Consider the following 18,847-nt stretch of genomic DNA (forward strand, 5'->3'; position numbering starts at 1 on the left):
CCTACATGGCAGGCCTGCCTCTCTCACTCTAAGTGGGGATCCTGATGCCAGGGAGTGGGGCCTGGGCACAGAGGGCAGGATGGTATGGTAACTGGGAGGGGAGGTGGAAACACAGGCCCAGGGAGGATCAGAGTTGGAAATGGAGAAACAGAGTGGTTTGGTCGTAGGGAGATACTGCCTGGAGGGAGTTGCAGTATAGGGGAGGTCCTCCCCTGAAGGTGAAGGTGGGGAGAAAACCTGGTCAAATCACCCTGAGTATGAGCAATGAAGCCACCTGGCCCTGACAGGCTGGAGAAAAGATCTCTGACATCCCCTGCCCACAGCGTGGTCATTGTTTTATACCTGAGTTGAAAGTACTGGATACGGGGACACTGGTACCCATCTGAGCTGCAAGCCCACACCTGTGTGGATGAGTACTTCGCGTGGAAGCATGTCACCATCCAGCTGCCTGCCACCAATGTCCACCTGTGCAAGGTGAGCTTCCTAGGCCCTGTCATGCAGGCTGGGGCAGGAGCCTGGACCCCCAGAGATGGAAGGTACCAGTTGGTACATATTACATATTAGCTTCACTTCCACTGCCCTCAGCAGACATAACTAATCTATCACAGTACTCCTTCCACTAAGCCTGAATGAATCCTTAGAAACCTTCTGAACACAGAGCCCCAGAGGACATCACTAATGAATGGCAGCCAGGAAGGGATGGAGAGGAGGCCCAAGAGGCTTCCAAGAGTCTATGTTAAGCTGCTTCTATCCTCCCAGCCCAGTCTCTCCTGCCCCACTTCTTGGGGCAGCCTGTGGATGCTGCACAGCTGGAGCCGCTGTTGGGGAGGCTGATGCCAGCCCTGCAGCACCTGGATGGGGAGGTGCTGGTGGCCAAGCCCTTCCTGGCAATGGAGCAGATCTCCCTGGAAGACTTGGTGTTGATGGAGGTGATGCAGGTGAAGCTTTCCTACCCACCTGCCCTCTGGGGGGACTCTGGGCATGGGGCTGAGCCCCAACCCCAGCTGCCCTGTCTTCCCAGCCCACTGCTGTTGGCTGCGACCTCTTCCAAGACTGGCCCCAGCTGGCAGTGTGGCGGGCCCGTGTGGCGGCTGCCCATGGTACTGAGCTCTTCCTGGAGGCCCACAAGCTCATACTCCAGCCTCTGAACCACAGTGAGTCTCAGCAGGACCCCCAGCTGGCCCAGAAGCAGGTGCAGTTGCTGCAGGAGTGGCTCCGCTGAGTGGGTGCAGCCCACTGCACTGCACCCTGCTGTCTGCAATAAACATACTGCATGCTCTTCACTTGTCTCCAGGCTTACTCTGTCACCAGAAATGGGGTCAGTCCCATTTCTGAGCCTAGACCTATTAGATCACAGCACAGAGTGAGTGGCACTCAGTCCTCTATGTGGGGCTCTAGTTACCTTCCTTGGCCACCAGGTGCACAGTCTGGCCACTGCAGCCCCAACCCAGGCCAGGAAGTTTCCAGGCTCTTCTGTGAGGCACACACCGGCTGAGTGCCCCCTGACTTCCTGGTGGTGGTGTCACCAGTGCTCCTGAAGTTCGCAGTTTCCTGTGTCTCTTTCTCCCAATTCCTTTCTAGTCATAGTTCAGGCTCGATTTACCTGTGGATACTCCCAGTCTCTACTTCTAGAATCCTCCAGGGATAATTCTCATTGCCTCTTCCTCATTCTGGACCCTGCAAAGCCCCTTTCGTCAGGTTCTGCAATGAAAATCCAGCCATGGGAATTCCTAGGCATAATCCCTTCTCAAACAGGTGTCTGTGAGGTGGCGCCACGGGACACAGACATATGTGAGGGGAGAGAGTAGGGTCACAGCTGCCACACCTTTGCCATGGGCCTCTGCCAGCCTACTCCTGGGCCTCCTTAGAATCCTTGCTGCTGTGAGAATTGCAGGCTTCCTGGCCTTATGACAACACAAAGGGAAACAAGAGGTTTCCCTGGGGAACACAGGATCCTGGGCCCAGATCAGAGATGGCACAGGGCCAGGGACTCTGGCCAGACATAGGCCCAGGTCTGTGGCTGGCCAGCTGCAGCTGTGGGGCCTGGCATGTGTCTCAACATGGCCCTGGAGCTCTACATGGACCTGCTGTCAGCACCCTGCCGTGCCGTTTACATCTTCTCAAAGAAGCATGACATCCGGTTCAACTTTCAGTTTGTGGATCTGCTGAAAGGTCAGCTCCCACTGCTGCCTGGCAGGCCTGGTCCTGGGGGGAGGCAGGGCACACAGATTGGGGCTTTTCTTTTTTTCTTGTTTTTTGATGGAGTCTCGCTCTGTTGCCCAGGCTGGAGTGCAGTGGTGCTATCTCGGCTCACTGCAACCTCCGCTGGGTTCAAGTGCGTCTCCTGCCACAGCCTCCCGAGTAGTGGGATTAGAGGTGCACGCCACCACGCCCAGCTAATTTTTTGTATTTTTAACAGGGGTTTCACCATGTTGGCCAGGCTGGTCTCAAACTCCTGACCTCAAGTGATCTGCCCACCTCAGCCTCCGGAGTGCTGGGATTACAGGCATCAGCCACCACACCCAGCCTGATAGGGGCGTTTCTGAGGAGCAGAGACGGAGACAAGGGAATCACCCCAGAGGTCCGCAGGGAAGGAAAAGATGCCACAGGGCTTGTAGGCTGCATCCCTGTCTAGCCTACCTTAGTCAGTGCTCACTAATGACAGTCCCCACGCCAGAGATGAACAGGCTTTTCGACCAGAAGGGGGAAGGAACAGCAACTGGGACTCCCTGGGTTCCCACCAGGCACCCTGGCTTCCTTGTGGGATTCTAGGACCTTGTGAACTCAGCACCTGCCCACCAGGTTGGCAAAGGGGGCAGAAGTGCACAGTCCATCTACACCCATCCTCCCCAGTGTTCAGAAAGGCTCAGGGCTCCACTGATCTCCAGTGAGGGTCAGAGGGGTGGGCTCCAACTCCATCCCCAGCACAGAGGGACTCCAAAAGCTCAGCCTGCAAAAGCAGAAGCCTCTAGAACACAGAGGAAGAGACAGGGAAGCTGTGGAAATGAACGGGGTGCAGGTGGAGCCCCCAGAAATGTTTCCAACTGGAGGCAGCTGGTCCAGGAAGAGTTTCAGTTCCTGCCCCCACATCAGGTTCCCTGTTCAGATGACCCTGATTGTGTCCGAGAGGCTTCCCTTTCAATGTCCAGCTGTGTGCTGAGCCTGGCTTCCTTAAAGAGGGGACAGAGTGAGGACAGTGGAAGTGGATATGGGACTCAAGCCCTCAGGGCTTCGGGTGATTCAAAGGCTGTGTTTTCAGATCCAGCTTTGGGGGTGGGCACTGGAGGCCTCCAGCTTCTGGGCAAAAGGGTCATCCTGGTCCTGGGACACAGGTAGGAGGCACGGGAGTCACCAGACCTAGGGTGGAGCAGGCTGGGAGCCAGCAGTTCTGATCCCAGTCCAGTTCTGCAACTGCCTTGCCCTGTGACCGGGGGTGAGAGGCGATGTCCCTCTAGGCCTCAGTTCCCTCTTCTTGAGAAAATGGAGAGGGAGGCATTTGTGTCTCTGGGAGTCTCAGTTCTCTCTCCCCTGGAGTCCCACAGCCTCAGACCTTCCCTGCCCCTCCCAGGTCACCACCACAGCAAAGGATACATTGACATCAACCCCCTCAAGAAGCTGCCCAGCCTCAAAGATGGGAAATTTATCTTAAGTGAAAGGTAAGTCTTCCCCAGGGCCCTTGCACCATCTGTCTCTACTCCTCCTGGGAGGATCAGTGTGAGCATTTGTCTGTTTTACCATGGAAAATCTCACACGTGCACTAAAGGAGAGTGAATACTAACTAATGAGGGGCATGAGGAACCCCACAAACCCATCACCCAGCTCTGACTGTTGCCAACTTCAGGTTCATTTTACATCATTTCTATTCCCCTGCCTCCCAGACACCCCATCATTCCAGTCATAAATGTTTAGGGGCCAGCTCACGCCTGTAATCCCAGCACTTTGGGAGGATGAAGTGAGGGGATGGCCTGAGCTCATGTGTTCAAGACCAGCCTAGCCTAGACAACATGGCAAAACCCCATATCTACAAAAAATACAAAAATTAGCCAGCATGGTGGTCTGCACCTGTAGTCCCAGCTACTCGGGAGGCTGAGACAGAAAGACTGCTTGAGCTCAGGAGGCAGAGGATGCAGTGAGCCAAGATTGCATCATTGCACTTCAGCCTGGGCAACAGAGTGAGATCTCATCTCAAAAATAAAAATAAATAAGTAACTAAATCAATAAATGTTTAGGAACATACTTTTCAGAGATAAGAGTTCTTAAAAAAAAAAAAAAAAGCAACAGGCTGGGTGCGGTGGCTCATGCCTATAATCCCAGCACTTTGAGAGGCTGACACGGTAGGATCACTTGAGGCCAGGAGTTCATGACTGCAGTGAACTCTGATTGCACCACTGCACTCCAGCCTGGGCTAGGATAGAGCGTAGCGTCACTACGATACCATTAAGATACCTCATAAAATTAACAATAATTCCTGGATTTCATCTAATATGTGGCTCCTATTCAAAACTCTTTGATTATCTCCTAAATATTTTCTTGGCAGTTTGTTTGGATCAGGATCCAAAGAAGTTCTTTTTTTTTTTTTTTTTTTTGAGACGGAGTCTCACTCGGTCGCCCAGGCTGGAGTGGCGCGATCTCGGCTCACTGCAAGCTCCACCTCCCGGGTTCATGCCATTCTTCTGCCTCAGCCTCCCAAGTAGCTGGGACTACAGGCGCCTGCCATCATGCCTGGCTAATTTTTTTGTATTTTTAGTAGAGACAGGGTTTCACCGTGTTAGCCAGGATGGTCTCGATCTCCTGACCTCATGATCCGCCCGCCTCGGCCTTCCAAAGTGCTAGGATTAGAGGCGTGAGCCACCGCGCCCAGCCAAGAAGTTCTGAGTCTTGCAGTCGGTGGCTGTCTCTCCTGCCACATTTTAACCGATAGTTCTCTCCATGCCCTGACCTTTTTACCTTGGCATGGTTGCTGTTGGTGATAATAAAGGAGCCCTTGCCCTGCGGAGGTTCCCACACCAGCCATCAATCAGCAAGGCCTAGGACATCCCCTCCGAAGCATGTCTCCCCTCTGTCCCCTTCCCTCTGTCCCCATGGCCTCCACCATTCCCAGACACCACAACCTTCCCGATAGTTGCTGGCCCCTCTGTTGTCCATTCTGCCCCCTCGGGCTCACCCTCCATCCAGCACCAGAGAGATGGATCCTTTCATGCCCTGGCTTATACAATGCCTAATCTTAAGGATTAAGTCCATAACCTCCCTGCATCTCCAGGGGCTACCCTCTGTGGCCTCCACAGTGTCTCTGGCTGCCTCATCACTCCCCAATCTCCCCCACCCTTCTTCCAGTTGCAACCCCCTACTCTCCTTTCTTCAAATTCATCTTGCTCCCTTTACCCTCATATTTCAGCATGTGTTTTTCTTTGTTGGTTTTTTGAGACAGAGTCTTGCTCTGTGGCTCAGGCTGGAGTGCAGTGGCACAATCTTGGCCCCTACAACCTCTGCCTCCCAGGTTCAAGTGACTCCCGTGCCTCAGCCTCCCAAGTAGCTGGGATTACAGGTGTGTGCCACCACAACTAGCTAATTTTTGTATTTTCATTTTAGTAGAGACAGGGTTTCACCATGTTGGCCAGGCTGGTCTCCAACTCCTGGCCTCAAGGGATCCTCCCACCTTGGCCTCCCAGAGTGCCGGGATTACAGGTGTGAGCCAGTGTGCCCAGCCTGTTTTTTGTTTTTGAAAAAGGATCTTGCTCTTTCACCCAAGCTGGAGTGCAGTGGTATGATCTTGGCTCACAGTAGCCTCAAATTCCTGGGCTCAAGTGATCCTCCCGCCTCAGCATCCCAATTCAACACGTGTTGTTCCCCTTGCTGGCCTACTCTTTGTTATACCACCAGCCCCCAACTCCTACTCACCCTGCAGGGCTCCTTCCCAGCCCTTACTGACTGTGAGACAGACAGCTCTGGTGAAGGACTTTCTCGGGGCAGTTTGGGCTCCTCTTTGCTCTGGAAGCCCCAGCAGTTGAGCCCAGGCCACACCGGGGTGGCTGATGTAGCAGCACTCAGGAAGGCAAGGGCAGTGCCCCTGACCAGCTCCTTCTGCAGCGTGGCCATCCTCTACTACCTGTGTCGCAAGTACAGCGCACCATCACACTGGTACCCGCCAGACCTGCACGTACGTGCCAGTGTGGATGAGTTCATGGCTTGGCAACACACAGCCTTTCAGCTGCCCATGAAGAAGATAGTCTGGCTCAAGGTGAGCAGGGTCACTTCTGGGGCTTGGGGACAAGGGGACAAGGGGACAAGGGCTCAAGGGAGTCAGGAAGGCTGGAGGCCAGTTCTGGCCCTGCTGACTGCCAGTGAACTCAAGTAAGTCTCCCTCCCTCTCTGGGCCTCATTTCCTCAGCTCCTTCTCCTGCCTGCCTTACAGAGCTGTCAGGAGTGTGCACTGAAACAATGGGCATGAAAGAGTCTTATTAGGGTGAAGGGAAGGGCATACAGGAGGGGCTGATATGACTCACCCAGGACAGCATTCGAGGCATTTCATTCTGAACTAGACAATCTCAGCGTCAAAAGGCCCACAGAAGGCCAGGCGCAGTGCTCACGCCTATAATCCCAATACTTTGGGAGGCCGAGGCAGGTGGATCTCTTGAGGTCAGGAGTTCAAGACCTACCTGTCCAACATTGTGAAACACCGTCTCTACGAAAAATAGAAAAAAATTAGCCGGTGTGGTGGTGGGCACCTGTAATCCCAGCTACTCAGGAGGCTGAGGCAGGAGAATCGCTTAAACAAGGGAAGTGGATGTTGCAGTGAGCCGAGATCATGCCACTGCACTCCAGCGTGGGTGACAAAGTGAGACTCCATCTCAAAAAAAAAAAAAAAAAACATGGCTCATAGAAAATTTGAAGATGGCCGGGCACGGTGGCTCATGCCTGTAATCCCAGCACTTTGGGAGGCCGAGGGGGGCGGATCACAAGGTCACGACTTCAATAACAGCCTGGCCAACATGGTGAAACCCCGTCTCTACTAAAAATACAAAAGTTACCCAGGCATTCTGGCACATGCCTGTAATCCACGCTACTCCAGAGGCTGAGGCAGGAAAATTTCTTGAACCCAGCAGGCTGAGGTTGCAGTAAGGTAATATCCCACCACTGCACTCCAGCATGAGCAACAGAGTGAGACTCCGTCTCAAAAAAAAAAAAAAAAAAAAAAAACCAAAAGAAGAAAAAAGAAAATTTGAAGCTGACAAATAACCAGTACATGTGTCTCTGCTTCGAATTCTATGCTTGTGACAGGCATCACTAATCAATCACAGGACTTATGCCTGCTGAGCTCCCCAAATCCTTGTGAACACATGGTTCCCTGCAGCTTTCACCAATCAGAACTGCTGAAAGAGGTGAAACTACTTTATGTCCTGGGAAGTGTTCAATATCAATCCGGCAGACAAGAGTACAGAGACCTGACAGGGCAGGTGGCCCTGGAGTGCAGCCTCCTCTTCCCTCCTCTTCCCAACCCTGGCCAGTTGCTGATCCCAAAGATAACAGGGGAGGAAGTTTCAGCTGAGAAGATGGAGCATGCAGTGGAAGAGGTGAAGAACAGCCTGCAGCTCTTTGAGGAGAAGTTTCTGCAAGATAAGATGTTCATCACCGGGGACCACATCTCACTGGCTGACTTGGTGGCCGTGGTGGAGATGATGCAGGTGTGGGGTGGGTTGGAGGAGGGTTAGACCCTGGGCAGAGGTAGGACTCCTGTGTGACCAGTGGGGCCATCACTTGAGGATAGGCTGGTGAGGCGTGAAAGGCAGGCGGGGCTGTCGTGGGGGCTGCGGGAGCCAGGTCTGGGGGCCTGGACTCAATCTGGGGGCAACAGGAAGCACAGAATATTATGAATCAGGAGGGATCACAGTTCTCCACACTTGACAAAGATTCTTCGGTGTGGGAGGAGCTGGAGGGTGAGCCTGGGATAGAGAAGAACACTGCATTTCCTGCTCAATCCCCCAGCATCCCAGATACCTCCTCCTCTTGCTGGACTCTCCAGGAAATGTTCACTGGTTTCCTGGGTGTCCTTCTGGCCCTGCCTCTTTCCCAGAGCTCCAGACAGACAGCTCTGGAGGACAGCTCTCCTAGCTGGGTCTGAGGGGCATCCACTGTGCATTTGGAGCAACACCTGAGTGTGGGGCATTTATGTGGCCTCTACATGCAGGGGAGGGGGACCAGTTCTGCTTCTCAAGACACTGGCCAGGGTCTAAACTGGCCATCTTGCATACCAGCTAGGGCACTGCACACTGACCAAAGAGACTAATTTGCATATCAGCCAGAGATATGCCAGGAGGAGGCACCTGGGGTCCTGGTGGGTTGACCAGAAAATGCAGTATTCTTTTCCCTATCCCAGAGATCTCTGGCTAATATGAAAATTAGTCTCTTTGGTCTGTTTGCAGGGCAGATCAGCACCAGGAAAAATCATTCTGGCCTGCCCCAAGAGTTCAGCCATATGCTTCGTCCCCACCCCTTACATTTCACCCACCACCCACCCCTTCTTGGGCTTCCCAAAGATCTTGGGTGCAAACCAAACTACAGGGTAGACTGTCTTAGTGAGCCAGACAAACTGCACGGTAGACTGCCCACCAGGTCTCCCATCCTAGCCCCTGAGCTTGATGACAGTGGGAGGTTGAACATGGAGAGAAAAAACCTGAGTTTTCTCCCTCATCCACATATACACACCTGGGATAAGGGGTTTCCCTGGAAGAAGGCAGGATTCATGCGAGGTCGCAGGCTGGAGAAGTGGGAAGTGCCTGGGCCAGAAGCCCTCTCAGCATAGTTCAGAAGGCTTGGAGCAAGAAGACCAGTGACCAGAGACCCTGGAGGATTCTGAATCCTCCATCCCCACCTACATCTATTACATAGTCTGTGACCCCTTGCTCAGGCCTTTGGGGTCAACAGCCTAATTCTTTGCATAGGTAGATGTTGGGGACGTGGGCCTGAGGCTGTGGGAGAGGACCCAGATGGGGCTGGTCCCCAGGCTGACCACATCTTCGTCTTTGTCTATCCACAGCCCATGGCAGCCAACTATAATGTCTTCCTCAACAGCTCCAAGCTAGCTGAGTGGCGTATGCGGGTAGAGCTGAATATCGGCTCTGGCCTCTTTAGGGAGGCCCATGATCGACTAATGCAGTTGGCCGACTGGGACTTTTCAACATTGGATCCAATGGTCACGAAGAAAATCTGTGAGTTTCGAGAGAAGTACTTGTGACCCTAATCGCAGCCCATCCTGCAGGGCCTGGCTGGCTCAATGATCTGAGCCACCTTCCTTAAAAGAAATGCTAAAAAAAAAACTGTTCTTTGCCTAATAAAGAACTGGAACAACATCAGAGCTGCTGAGGAACAGACAGTTGGCATATGCATAGGGTCTGATGTGGAAGTGGGTGGTGGTTACAGATCCTTCCAGCTTCCAAAAAGAATTTTAAAAGTAAAGGGTTAAATATGATTACATTGTCAGTAATAATAGTTGGTGACTTCAATACCCAACTTTTTTTTTTTTTTTTTTTTTTTTTTTGAGATGGAGTCTTACTCTGTCACTCAGGCTGGAGTGCAGTGGTGCGATCTCAGCTCACTGCAACGTCCACCTACCAGGTTCAAGCAATCCTCCTGCCTCAGCCGCCCGAGTAGCTGGGATTACAGGCGCATGCCACTACGCCTGGCTAATTTTTTTCTGTATTTTAGTACAGATGGGATTTCATTGTATTGCCCAGGCTGGTCTCAAACTCCTGAGCTCAGGCAAATCGCCCGCCTCAGCCTCCCAAAGTGCTGGGATTAGAGGCGTGAGCCACCGCACCTGGCCCCCACTTTCGGTAATAGAAAAACTACACAAGACCATCAAGAAAATAGAGGACTTGAAAAGCACTATAAACCAATTGCACACACTAGACATGAACAGAACATTCCACCTGACAGGAGCAAAATAAGCATTCTTCTAAAGAGCACATGGAATATTCTCCAGTATAGAGAATATATTTGGTCCTAAGTCTCAAATTTAAGAAGACTGAAATCATACAAAGAATGTTCTCTGGACACAGTGGAATAAAGTTAAAAATCAAGAACAAAAGGAAAACTAGGAAATTCACAAGCACATAGAAATTAAACAGCACACTCTTAAACAACCAATGGGTCAAAGATGAAATCACAAGGGAAATTAAAAAGTATCTTGAATGAATAAAAATGAAAACACAACATGCCCAAATTTATAGGATGCAGCAGAAGCAGTGCTAAGAGCAAAATTTATAGCTGTAAACACGTAAGTTAAAGAAGGACGATCTTGAATCAATAACCTAACTTTACACCTTAAGGAACTAGAAAAATAAGAGTAAACTAAACCCAACACCAATAGAAGACAGGAAATAATAAAGATTAGAATGGAGATAAATGAAATGGAAAACAGAAAAACAATAGAGAAAATCAATGGAACCAAAAATTGGATCTTTGAAAAGATCAACAAAAATTGGCAAACCTTTCGTTAGAATAGCCAAGTGAAAAAATAAGCTCAAATTATTCACCAAGAAAGTGGAGGATGGGTGCAATGGCTCACACCTCTAATCCCAGCACTTTGGGAGGCCAAGGCAGGAGGATCACTTGAGGCCAAGAGATTGAGACCAGCCTGGGCAACATAGTGAGACTTGTTTCTACAAAAAGAGTTATTATTATTTTTTTTAATTAGCTAGGAGGCAAGGCCCAGTGGTTCATGCCTGTAATCCCAGCACTTTGGGAGGCCGAGATGGGCGGGTCACCTGATATCAGGAGTTTGAGACCAGCCTGGCCAACATGGTGAAACACCATCTCTACTAAAAATAAAAAATTAGCTGGGCATGGTGGCAGGCGTCTGTAATCCCAGCTACTTGGGAGGCTGAGGCAGGAGAATCGCTTGAACCCAAGAAGCAGAGTTGCAGTGAGCCAAGATCACACTGCTGCACTCCACCCTGGGTGACAAAAGCAAAATTTCATCTCAAAAAAAAAAAAAAGAAAGAAAGAAAAAATTAGCTGAGTGTGTTGGTGCACACCTGTAGTCCTAGCTAATTGGGTGGCTGAGGTGGGAGGATCACTTTAGCCCAGGAGTTCAAGGTTACATTGAGCTGTGATTGCACCACTGCACTCCAGTCTGGGTAACATAGGAAAACCTTATATCAAAAAAAAAAAAACAAAAAAACCCAGACACCAGAAAGAAAGAAAATGGACACATCACTACTGGTATTAGAGAAGTACAAAGGTTTATAAAGAAATACTGCGAATAATTGTATGTGAACAAATGAGATAACCTTGATGAAATGAGAAAATTTTAGAAACATACAATCTACCAAAACTGACTTAAGAGGAAATATAAAATTTGAATAGACCTGTAAAAGTAAAGATATTAAAATATTAATTTTTAAAAAGTCCTACCAAAAAGCCGGGCTTGGTGGTTCATGCCTATAATCCCAGCACTTTGGGAGGCCAAGGTGGGTGGATCACGAGGTCAGGAGATCAAGACCATCCTGGCTAATGCAGTGAAACCCCATCTCTACTAAAAATACAAAAAAATTAGATGGGCCATGGTGGTGGGCACCTGTAGTCCCAGCTACTCGGGAGGCTGAGGCAGGGGAATGGTGTGAACCAGGGAGGCGGAGCTTGCAGTGAGCCGAGATCGCACCACTGCACTCCAGCCTGGGCGACAGAGCGAGACTCTGTCTCGAAAAATAAATCAATAAATCAATAAATAAAATTCCTACAAAGAAAAGCCCAGGACCAGATAGCTTCACTGGTGAATTCAACCAAAAGCATGAAGAGTTAACACCAACCCTTCACAAACTCTTCCAAAAAACAGAACAGGAAGAAATATTTTTCAACTCATTTTATGAGGCCAGCATTACCCTGATACCAAAGACAGAAAAACACATTACAAGAAAATAAAGTTACAAAGCAATGTCCTTATAAATATAGATGTAAAAATCCTCAGCAAAATATTAGCAAATCAAATTCAGCAGCATATTAACAGGATTATACACATTGACCAGGTAGGATTTATCCCAGGAGTACAAATGTGGTTCAATGTACAAAAACCAATCCATATAGCACTTCATAGTAATAGAAAGTCACATGATCATCCTAATGCAGAGAAGGCATTTGACAAAATCTAACATCCTTTTATGATAAAATTACTCAACAGATGAAGACTAGAAAGGAACTTCCTCAGCCTGACAAAGAGCATCTATGAAAAACCTATAAACACCATGCTTCATTCCTTGTGAAAGATCGAGTGTTTCCCCTCAAGATCAAGAGCAGGACAAGAATCTTCATTCACACTACTTCTATTTATTAGGGCAATTAGGCAAGAAAAAGGAACAAGGTGGAATCCAGATCAGAAAGAAAGAAGTAAAACTATCTTTAGTCACAGATGACATTATAGGAACTCCTAAGGAACTCACTTAAAAACCATTAGAACTAATAAGCAAGTTCAGCAAGGTTGCAGGATACAAGATTAATACACAAAAATCAATAGTATACATTTGCAGTAAAGGATCAAAAAGAAAATTAAAACAACACTTTCATTTACAATAGCACCAAAAAGAATAAAATACTTAGAATAACTTTAACCAAAGAAAAGCAACACTTAAACACAGCAAACTACAATGTGCTGTTGAAAGAAATTGAAGAAGCACCACCAAGCAATCTGACCTGAGCAAGCATGCAGGTTCAACAGAATGAGTCCTGCTCTTCAGCAAGCACCCATCTTGTGTTCAAGCTGGGTCTGTGAGGCAAGTCTGGCAACATAGAGATGGACACGCAACCAAATCTGGAATGCAGATAAGGCCAAGGGAAGGTGGATCAATCACTGGAAACATTCAACAATCCATGGAAGAAATGTTAAAAATAGAATCTCAGGGTCTAATGAAGTTGGAATATCTCTCTTCTAGGTATTTCTGTTGAAAACTGTTGAATAATTGGATAAAGTAACAGATAAGTATAGGGGATTATTAGGTAGCAATAAATGTGTAATAAATGTAAAAAGAGGGGCAAGTGCATACAAGGAAGTGGACGCTACTGGGTTTCTGTTGAATTGTTCATGGAAGACCATCAGCAGTTCAAGTCAAAAAGCTTGTCTTGAGGGACTGTGCCAGGCTCTGCAGCTACAAACATCATGGAGGAAGGTGTCTGCCCATTAGAAGCCCAGAGCCCAGAGGGACAGACTAGAGCAAATCCTCTCCGTCATTGGAGCTAGATGGGAACACAAATCTATCTGATAACTAACATGCAATTTTACTTCTCTTACCTTGTTTAATCCTCACAACCACCTTGATGAGTAGTAGTATTATCCCCATTTTGTAGATGAAGAAACAAGTTCTTCAAGCGGAAGGGATCCTCAGAGTAGCATATGAATGAGAGGCAGAATCAGAGTCAGGACCTATATCTTGTCTTCTCCTTCCTAAAACTAGAAAAGTACCCACAACCAGGCAGTGTTTTTGGTGCAGAGGAAGCAGTAGTGAACAAAATACACAAAAATCTCTACCTTTAGTGCTCACATTATTGTGGAGGAAGACAAACAATAATCCCAGTAGAGAAATTAGAATGTTTTGCTAAAAAGTCCTTAGGTGGGGTGTCATGATGTTGGTATCTTATGTTCAAAAAACAGTAAGTTGAAACTGGGGTTGCATATATTAGTGTTGTTGTACTAGTCCTTTCATTTTCTGGATTTTAAATGTTTTCATAATTTAAAAGTTGGGGGAAAACTTAAAGAAGACCTTAATAAATGGGAAGACATCCCATGTTCATGATTGGAAGGCGTAGTAATGTTAAGATGTCAAATTCAACACAGTCTGCATTAAAATTCCACTTGGCTTGTTTGCACAAACTGACAAATTGGCCCTAAAATTCATGTGGAAATTAAAGTGACTCAGAATCTCCAAAATAATTTTGAAAAAGAAAAAGTTGTAGAACTCATGCTTCCCAATTTCAAAACTTAGTACAAAGCTAGTTTAATCAAGACATTGCCAATCAAACCACAATAAGACATCACTTCACACACTCTGTGAGGGGTATAACAGAAAAGACAGATTAAAAGTATTGTTGAGGATGTCTGAAGAAATTGAAACCCTTGTGTGCTGCTGCTGAGAATTTAAAATGTATAGCCACTTTGGAAAACAGCTTGCCCTTCCTCCAAAAGTTAAACATATATACACATATATATAAAATATATTATTATGTATATATTACATATTATATATATATATGGGTTAGTTTTTTTTTTTTTTTTTCTGGAGACAGATTCTTGCTCTGTCACCCACGCTAGAGGTGCAGTGGTGCCGTCTCAGCTCACTGCAGCCTCTGTCTCCTGGTTTGAAGCAATTCTCCTGCCTCAGCCTCCTGAGTAGCTGGAATTACAGGCGGGCACCACCATGCCCAGCTAGTTTTTGTATTTTTAGTAGAGAAGGCGTTTCACCATGTTAGCCAGGCTGGTCTCGAACTCCTGACCTCAGGAGATCCACCCACCTCAGCCTTCCAAAGTGCTGGGATTACAGGCATGTGCCACCGTGCCTGGCCAACATAGAGTTATATTATCCAGCAATTCCATTCCTAGGTGTATACCCAAAGACAACTGAAGACATATGTCCAGACAAAAACTTGCACATGAATGTTCATCACAGCAATATTCACAATAGCTGAAGTAGAATCAATGCAAAAGTCCATCAACGGGTGAATGGGTAAACAGAATGTGGTGTATACATAAAACGGAATATAGTTCAGCCACAGGAAGGGATGAAGTACCGTTATATGCTACAACATGGATGAACCTTGACACCATTATGTTAAATGAAAGAAGCCAGTCATAAAAGGTCACATATTTCATTATTCCATTTGAATGAAATGTCCAGAATAGGCAGATACTTCCTATCCACAGAGGTAGAAAGTAGATGAATGGTTACCAGGGGCTAGGAGAAGAGGGAAATGGGGAGTGACTGTTTAATGGGTACAGAGTTTCTTTTAGGGGTGATGAAAATGATCTAGAATTAGATAATTGTGATGGTGACAAAACTTTGTTAATATACTAAAAACCACTGAATTGGCTTAAAACCAATTGAATTTTAAAGTATATTTTGAAAGAGTGGATATTATGGTATGTCAATTATACCTCATAATGAAAATATGATTGCATTGTTCAAAAGAGTATGAAAGGAAGCATATAAAAAATATGAAACATAAAGTATGGCTCTTTTTATTCTAAAGTGTAGAAATTGAACATTTTGTCTCAGGATATAAAACAAAAACAAAGAAAGCTAAAAGCCCTTCCATTTGGCCATCTTGGAGTAAGACCTACCACAGTCCAGTGCCTTTTACTCAGCCCCACAGTCTAGCCTATTGTTTGCATGAAACTCTGTAGCTTCCACTCCTGTTCGACTGTTGGGTGTAAAGTTATGAGTGACCACATTGGGGGAAGGGAGGAAAACTCCCCATAAAAGTATATCCTGGGGGCCTGAGGACAGACCCCCCAATGACAGATGTGGACCCAATGACAGATGTGGACCCAACCACAGATGTGGGTCCAGGTATCAGAACGTGATATGCCTACTTGTCCCTATCTGGTTGTCCACACATAGGGCTTGGAAGGCAGCCATGTTTTATGTCATGTGACCTCCAACCAATGAGCTGATTGGCTTCTTCAACAAGAGCCCAGGTAGAGATTGCTGTCTAGAAGAGCCCATCAGATTCTAGAGAATCAGGCCTCTGGCAGTAGGGCATGGTGGCTCATGCCTGTAATCCCAGTACTTTGGGAGGCTGAGGTGGGCGGATCACCTGAGTTCAGGAGTTTGAGACCAGCCTGACCAACATGGAGAAACCCTGTCTCTACTAAAAATACAAAAAATTAGCTGGGCGTGGTGATGCATGCCTGTAATCCCAGCTACTCTGGAGGCTGAGGCAGGAGAATCACTTCAACCCGGGAGACAGAGGTCGCGGTGAGCCGAGATCATGCCATTGTCCTCCAGCCTGGGCAACAAGAGGGAAACTCCGTCTCAAAAAAAAAAAAAAAAAAAACCAAAAGAGAGAGAGAGAATCAGCTCTTTGGCAGTGGAAACTCCCCTGGGAAGATGTCACAGGGTCCTCAGGGTCAGACACAGAGAGAAGGAGACATTGGGACATAGAAAAGAGGCAAGAAAAAAACATACCTTGCAGTCTGTGAGGAACAGAGTGGCCCCCAGGGGCCTCCAGCTTAGGTTCTGGATCAAAGCTCCTCAAAGTTTAAGGCGCATTTGGATCATCTGAGGATCTTATGAAAATACAGACTGTCTGATTCAGTAGGTCTGGGTTTGGGGGTGGGAGCCTGTTAGTACATTTCTAACAAGCTCCCAGGCAAGGCTGCTGCTGCTGCTGATCTAATGACCATAGTCTGAGGCTGGACAGAGTGGCTCACACCTATAATCCCAACACTTTGGGAGGACAAGGCAGGAGGGTCTCTGGAGGCTAGAACTTTGAGACCAGCCTGGGCAACGCAGCAAGACCTCATCTCTAAAAAACAAGAGAGAAGAAGAAGAAAAAGGAAACAAAAAGAAGACCTCAACTAGAGTAGGAAGCAGCCAGGCCACGTAACTCTTCAATGGAGAAAAGAGTTTTTTTCTTGAGTAAATTGGAGTGTACCCATGTTCCTTGTCAATGATGGTAACTTTAAATGTCAAGAATGTGAGAGGGGCCAGGGGTGGCGGATCACATCTTTATAATCCTAGCAGTTTGGGAAGCTGAGGTGGGAGGATCACTTGAGCCCAGGAATTCAAGACCACCCTGGGAAACAAAGTGTGATGCCCTCTCTACAAAGTCAAAAAAATTAGCCAAGCATGGTGGCATGTGCCTGTGATCCGAACTACAAGGAGGGTGAGAAGGAAGGATTGTTTGAGCCCAGGAGGTCGAGGCTATAGTAAGCTGAGTTTGTACCACTGCACTCACTCCAGCCTGGGCAAGAGCAGGACCCTGTCTCAAAAGAAAAAAAAAAAAAAAAAAGAATGTGAGAGACCATTCTTTTGGGAAGGTGTGGCCCTGGGGTAGGGGCTGGGAGACTGGAGAACAACTGTTAGTGGTCCCATCACTGCCCAGAGCAGACAGTGCCCTGTCCACCCTCATGAGATCTCTGAATTCCTTGGACAGGACTGGCTATACATGAAAATGCGGGGACCCTTATTTTTAAATTGTTAGGAATGTCAAGACAGCAACAACAAAGTTTTAAACCAAGTGCATGGCCCTTCTGCGCTGTAGGCCCACGAGGCAGGCAGACTGGTATTCACATCCTTGTATAGCCCCCTCCCCTTGAGTGTGGCTGGGGTCTGTGCTTTATTGCTTGGAAGCAAGGCTTATCCCTAAGCCTTATTTTCGGGGAGGTGGATTTGAGAGCTATTATCCTACCTCTTTGCTTGGCACCCTTGTGAATAAATCTTTAGTCTTTTGCAAAACTCATGTCACAGTGATTAATTTACTGTGCGTGGGCAGAACGGACCTGGTCCTAGCCAGTAACACCCACGAGGCTTCCTAGGAGACTACACTGCCAAGAGAGCACTGAGCAATGGTTGGGAGCATTCTGTTTAAATGACTTTTCTCTTCTTTCTAGGCCAGGCACGGTGGCTCACGCCTGTAATCCCAGCACTTTGAGAGGCCGAGGCTGGCAGATCACTTGAGGCCAGGAGTTCAAGACCAGCCTGGCCAACATGGTGAAACCCTGTCTCTACTAAAAATACAACAATTAGCTGAGCATGGTGGCACATGCCTGAAATCCCAGCTACCCGGGTGGCTGAGGCATGAGAATCGCTTGAACCCGGGAGGCAGAGGTTGCAGTGAGCAGAGATTGCACCACTGCACTTCGGCCTGAGTGACAGAGAGGGGCAAAGTCAAAAAACAAACAAACAAACAAACCCACACACTTTCACTCTTATCTTGTTTTCTATAAATTAATAAATACAGCCTTTGTGAGTTGGTTTATGTGAGTCAGACCCAAAGAAAATGATCAATCCTGAAACGTGGACCAAATTAGTTGTTTTGTTTTTTAGATGGAGTTACTCTCTTGTCGCCCAGCCTGGAGTGCAATGGCGCAGTCTTGGCACACTGCAACCTCTGCCTCTAGAGTTCAAGCGATTCTCCTGCCTCAGCCTCCTGAGTAGCTGGGATTACAGGCGCATGCCACCAGGCCCAGATAATTTTTATATTTTTAGTAGAGACAGGGTTTCACCAAGTTGGCCAGGCTGGTCTCAAACTCCTGAACTCAGGTGATCTGCCGGCCTCAGCCTCCCAAGGTGCTGCGGTTACAGGAATGAGCCACCAATCCCACCCCCACCCCAAATTAGGTTTTGAACTTACAAGACAGGCTGAGCCCTGGACCAGAATCCTGACAGCTCCTCCTTGGGCCTCTGACTGGAGTTATCCAGAGGTGAGGATAAGGCAGCCATTGCCTTCTCTGAGTGTCTACCTCCTTTCAAAACTTAAACATGGAGATCTGAATTTCTCATCTTTCCTTAATTTTTTTTCCAGTTAAAAATCATTATTACTGGCCAGCTGTAGTGGCTCACATCTGTAATCCCAGCACTTTGGTAGGCAGAGGTGTGAGGATCAGCCTAGGCAACACAGTGAGACCCTGCCTCTACAGAAAAAAATTCTTTTAACTAGCTGGGTGTCTTTGTGCGCACCTGTAGTCCCAGCTACTTGGGGAGGCTGAGATGGGAGGATGGCTTGAGCCCAGGAGTTGGAGGCTGTAGTGAGCTGTGATGATGCCACTGCATTCTACCTTGGGCAAGAGAGTGAGACTCTATCTAAATAAAATAAAATAGTTATTACTTCCACTTTATTTGCAGAAATGTTCCTTATTCTC

General features: G+C 47.7%; 1 protein-coding gene across 5 annotated transcripts; it reads left to right on the forward strand.

Moving 5' to 3' along the window:
• Positions 1-1,901: 1,901 nt before the first annotated feature.
• Positions 1,902-18,817, forward strand: LOC100439941 (glutathione S-transferase theta-4-like). Of its 5 annotated transcripts, none has more exons than XM_054543684.2 (6): positions 1,902-2,172; positions 3,569-3,656; positions 6,088-6,238; positions 7,506-7,682; positions 9,035-9,206; positions 17,597-18,817. In XM_054543684.2, the coding sequence occupies exons 1-6, from the start codon at positions 2,049-2,051 to the stop codon at positions 17,635-17,637; spliced, it is 753 nt and encodes a 250-aa protein (XP_054399659.1). In that variant the 5' UTR covers positions 1,902-2,048; the 3' UTR covers positions 17,638-18,817. The 5 variants fall into 5 exon arrangements, with proteins under 5 accessions (XP_054399659.1, XP_054399661.1, XP_002830965.2 ...); XM_054543686.2 differs by lacking the exon at positions 17,597-18,817 and adding an exon at positions 12,176-13,765 and having other exon boundaries at positions 1,903-2,172; XM_002830919.5 differs by lacking the exon at positions 17,597-18,817 and having other exon boundaries at positions 1,907-2,172; positions 9,035-9,350.
• The last annotated feature ends 30 nt before the right edge of the window (positions 18,818-18,847 follow it).

The sequence above is a fragment of the Pongo abelii genome, chromosome 23, assembly GCF_028885655.2.
Source record: "Pongo abelii isolate AG06213 chromosome 23, NHGRI_mPonAbe1-v2.0_pri, whole genome shotgun sequence".
NCBI classification, from domain to species: Eukaryota; Metazoa; Chordata; class Mammalia; order Primates; family Hominidae; genus Pongo; species Pongo abelii.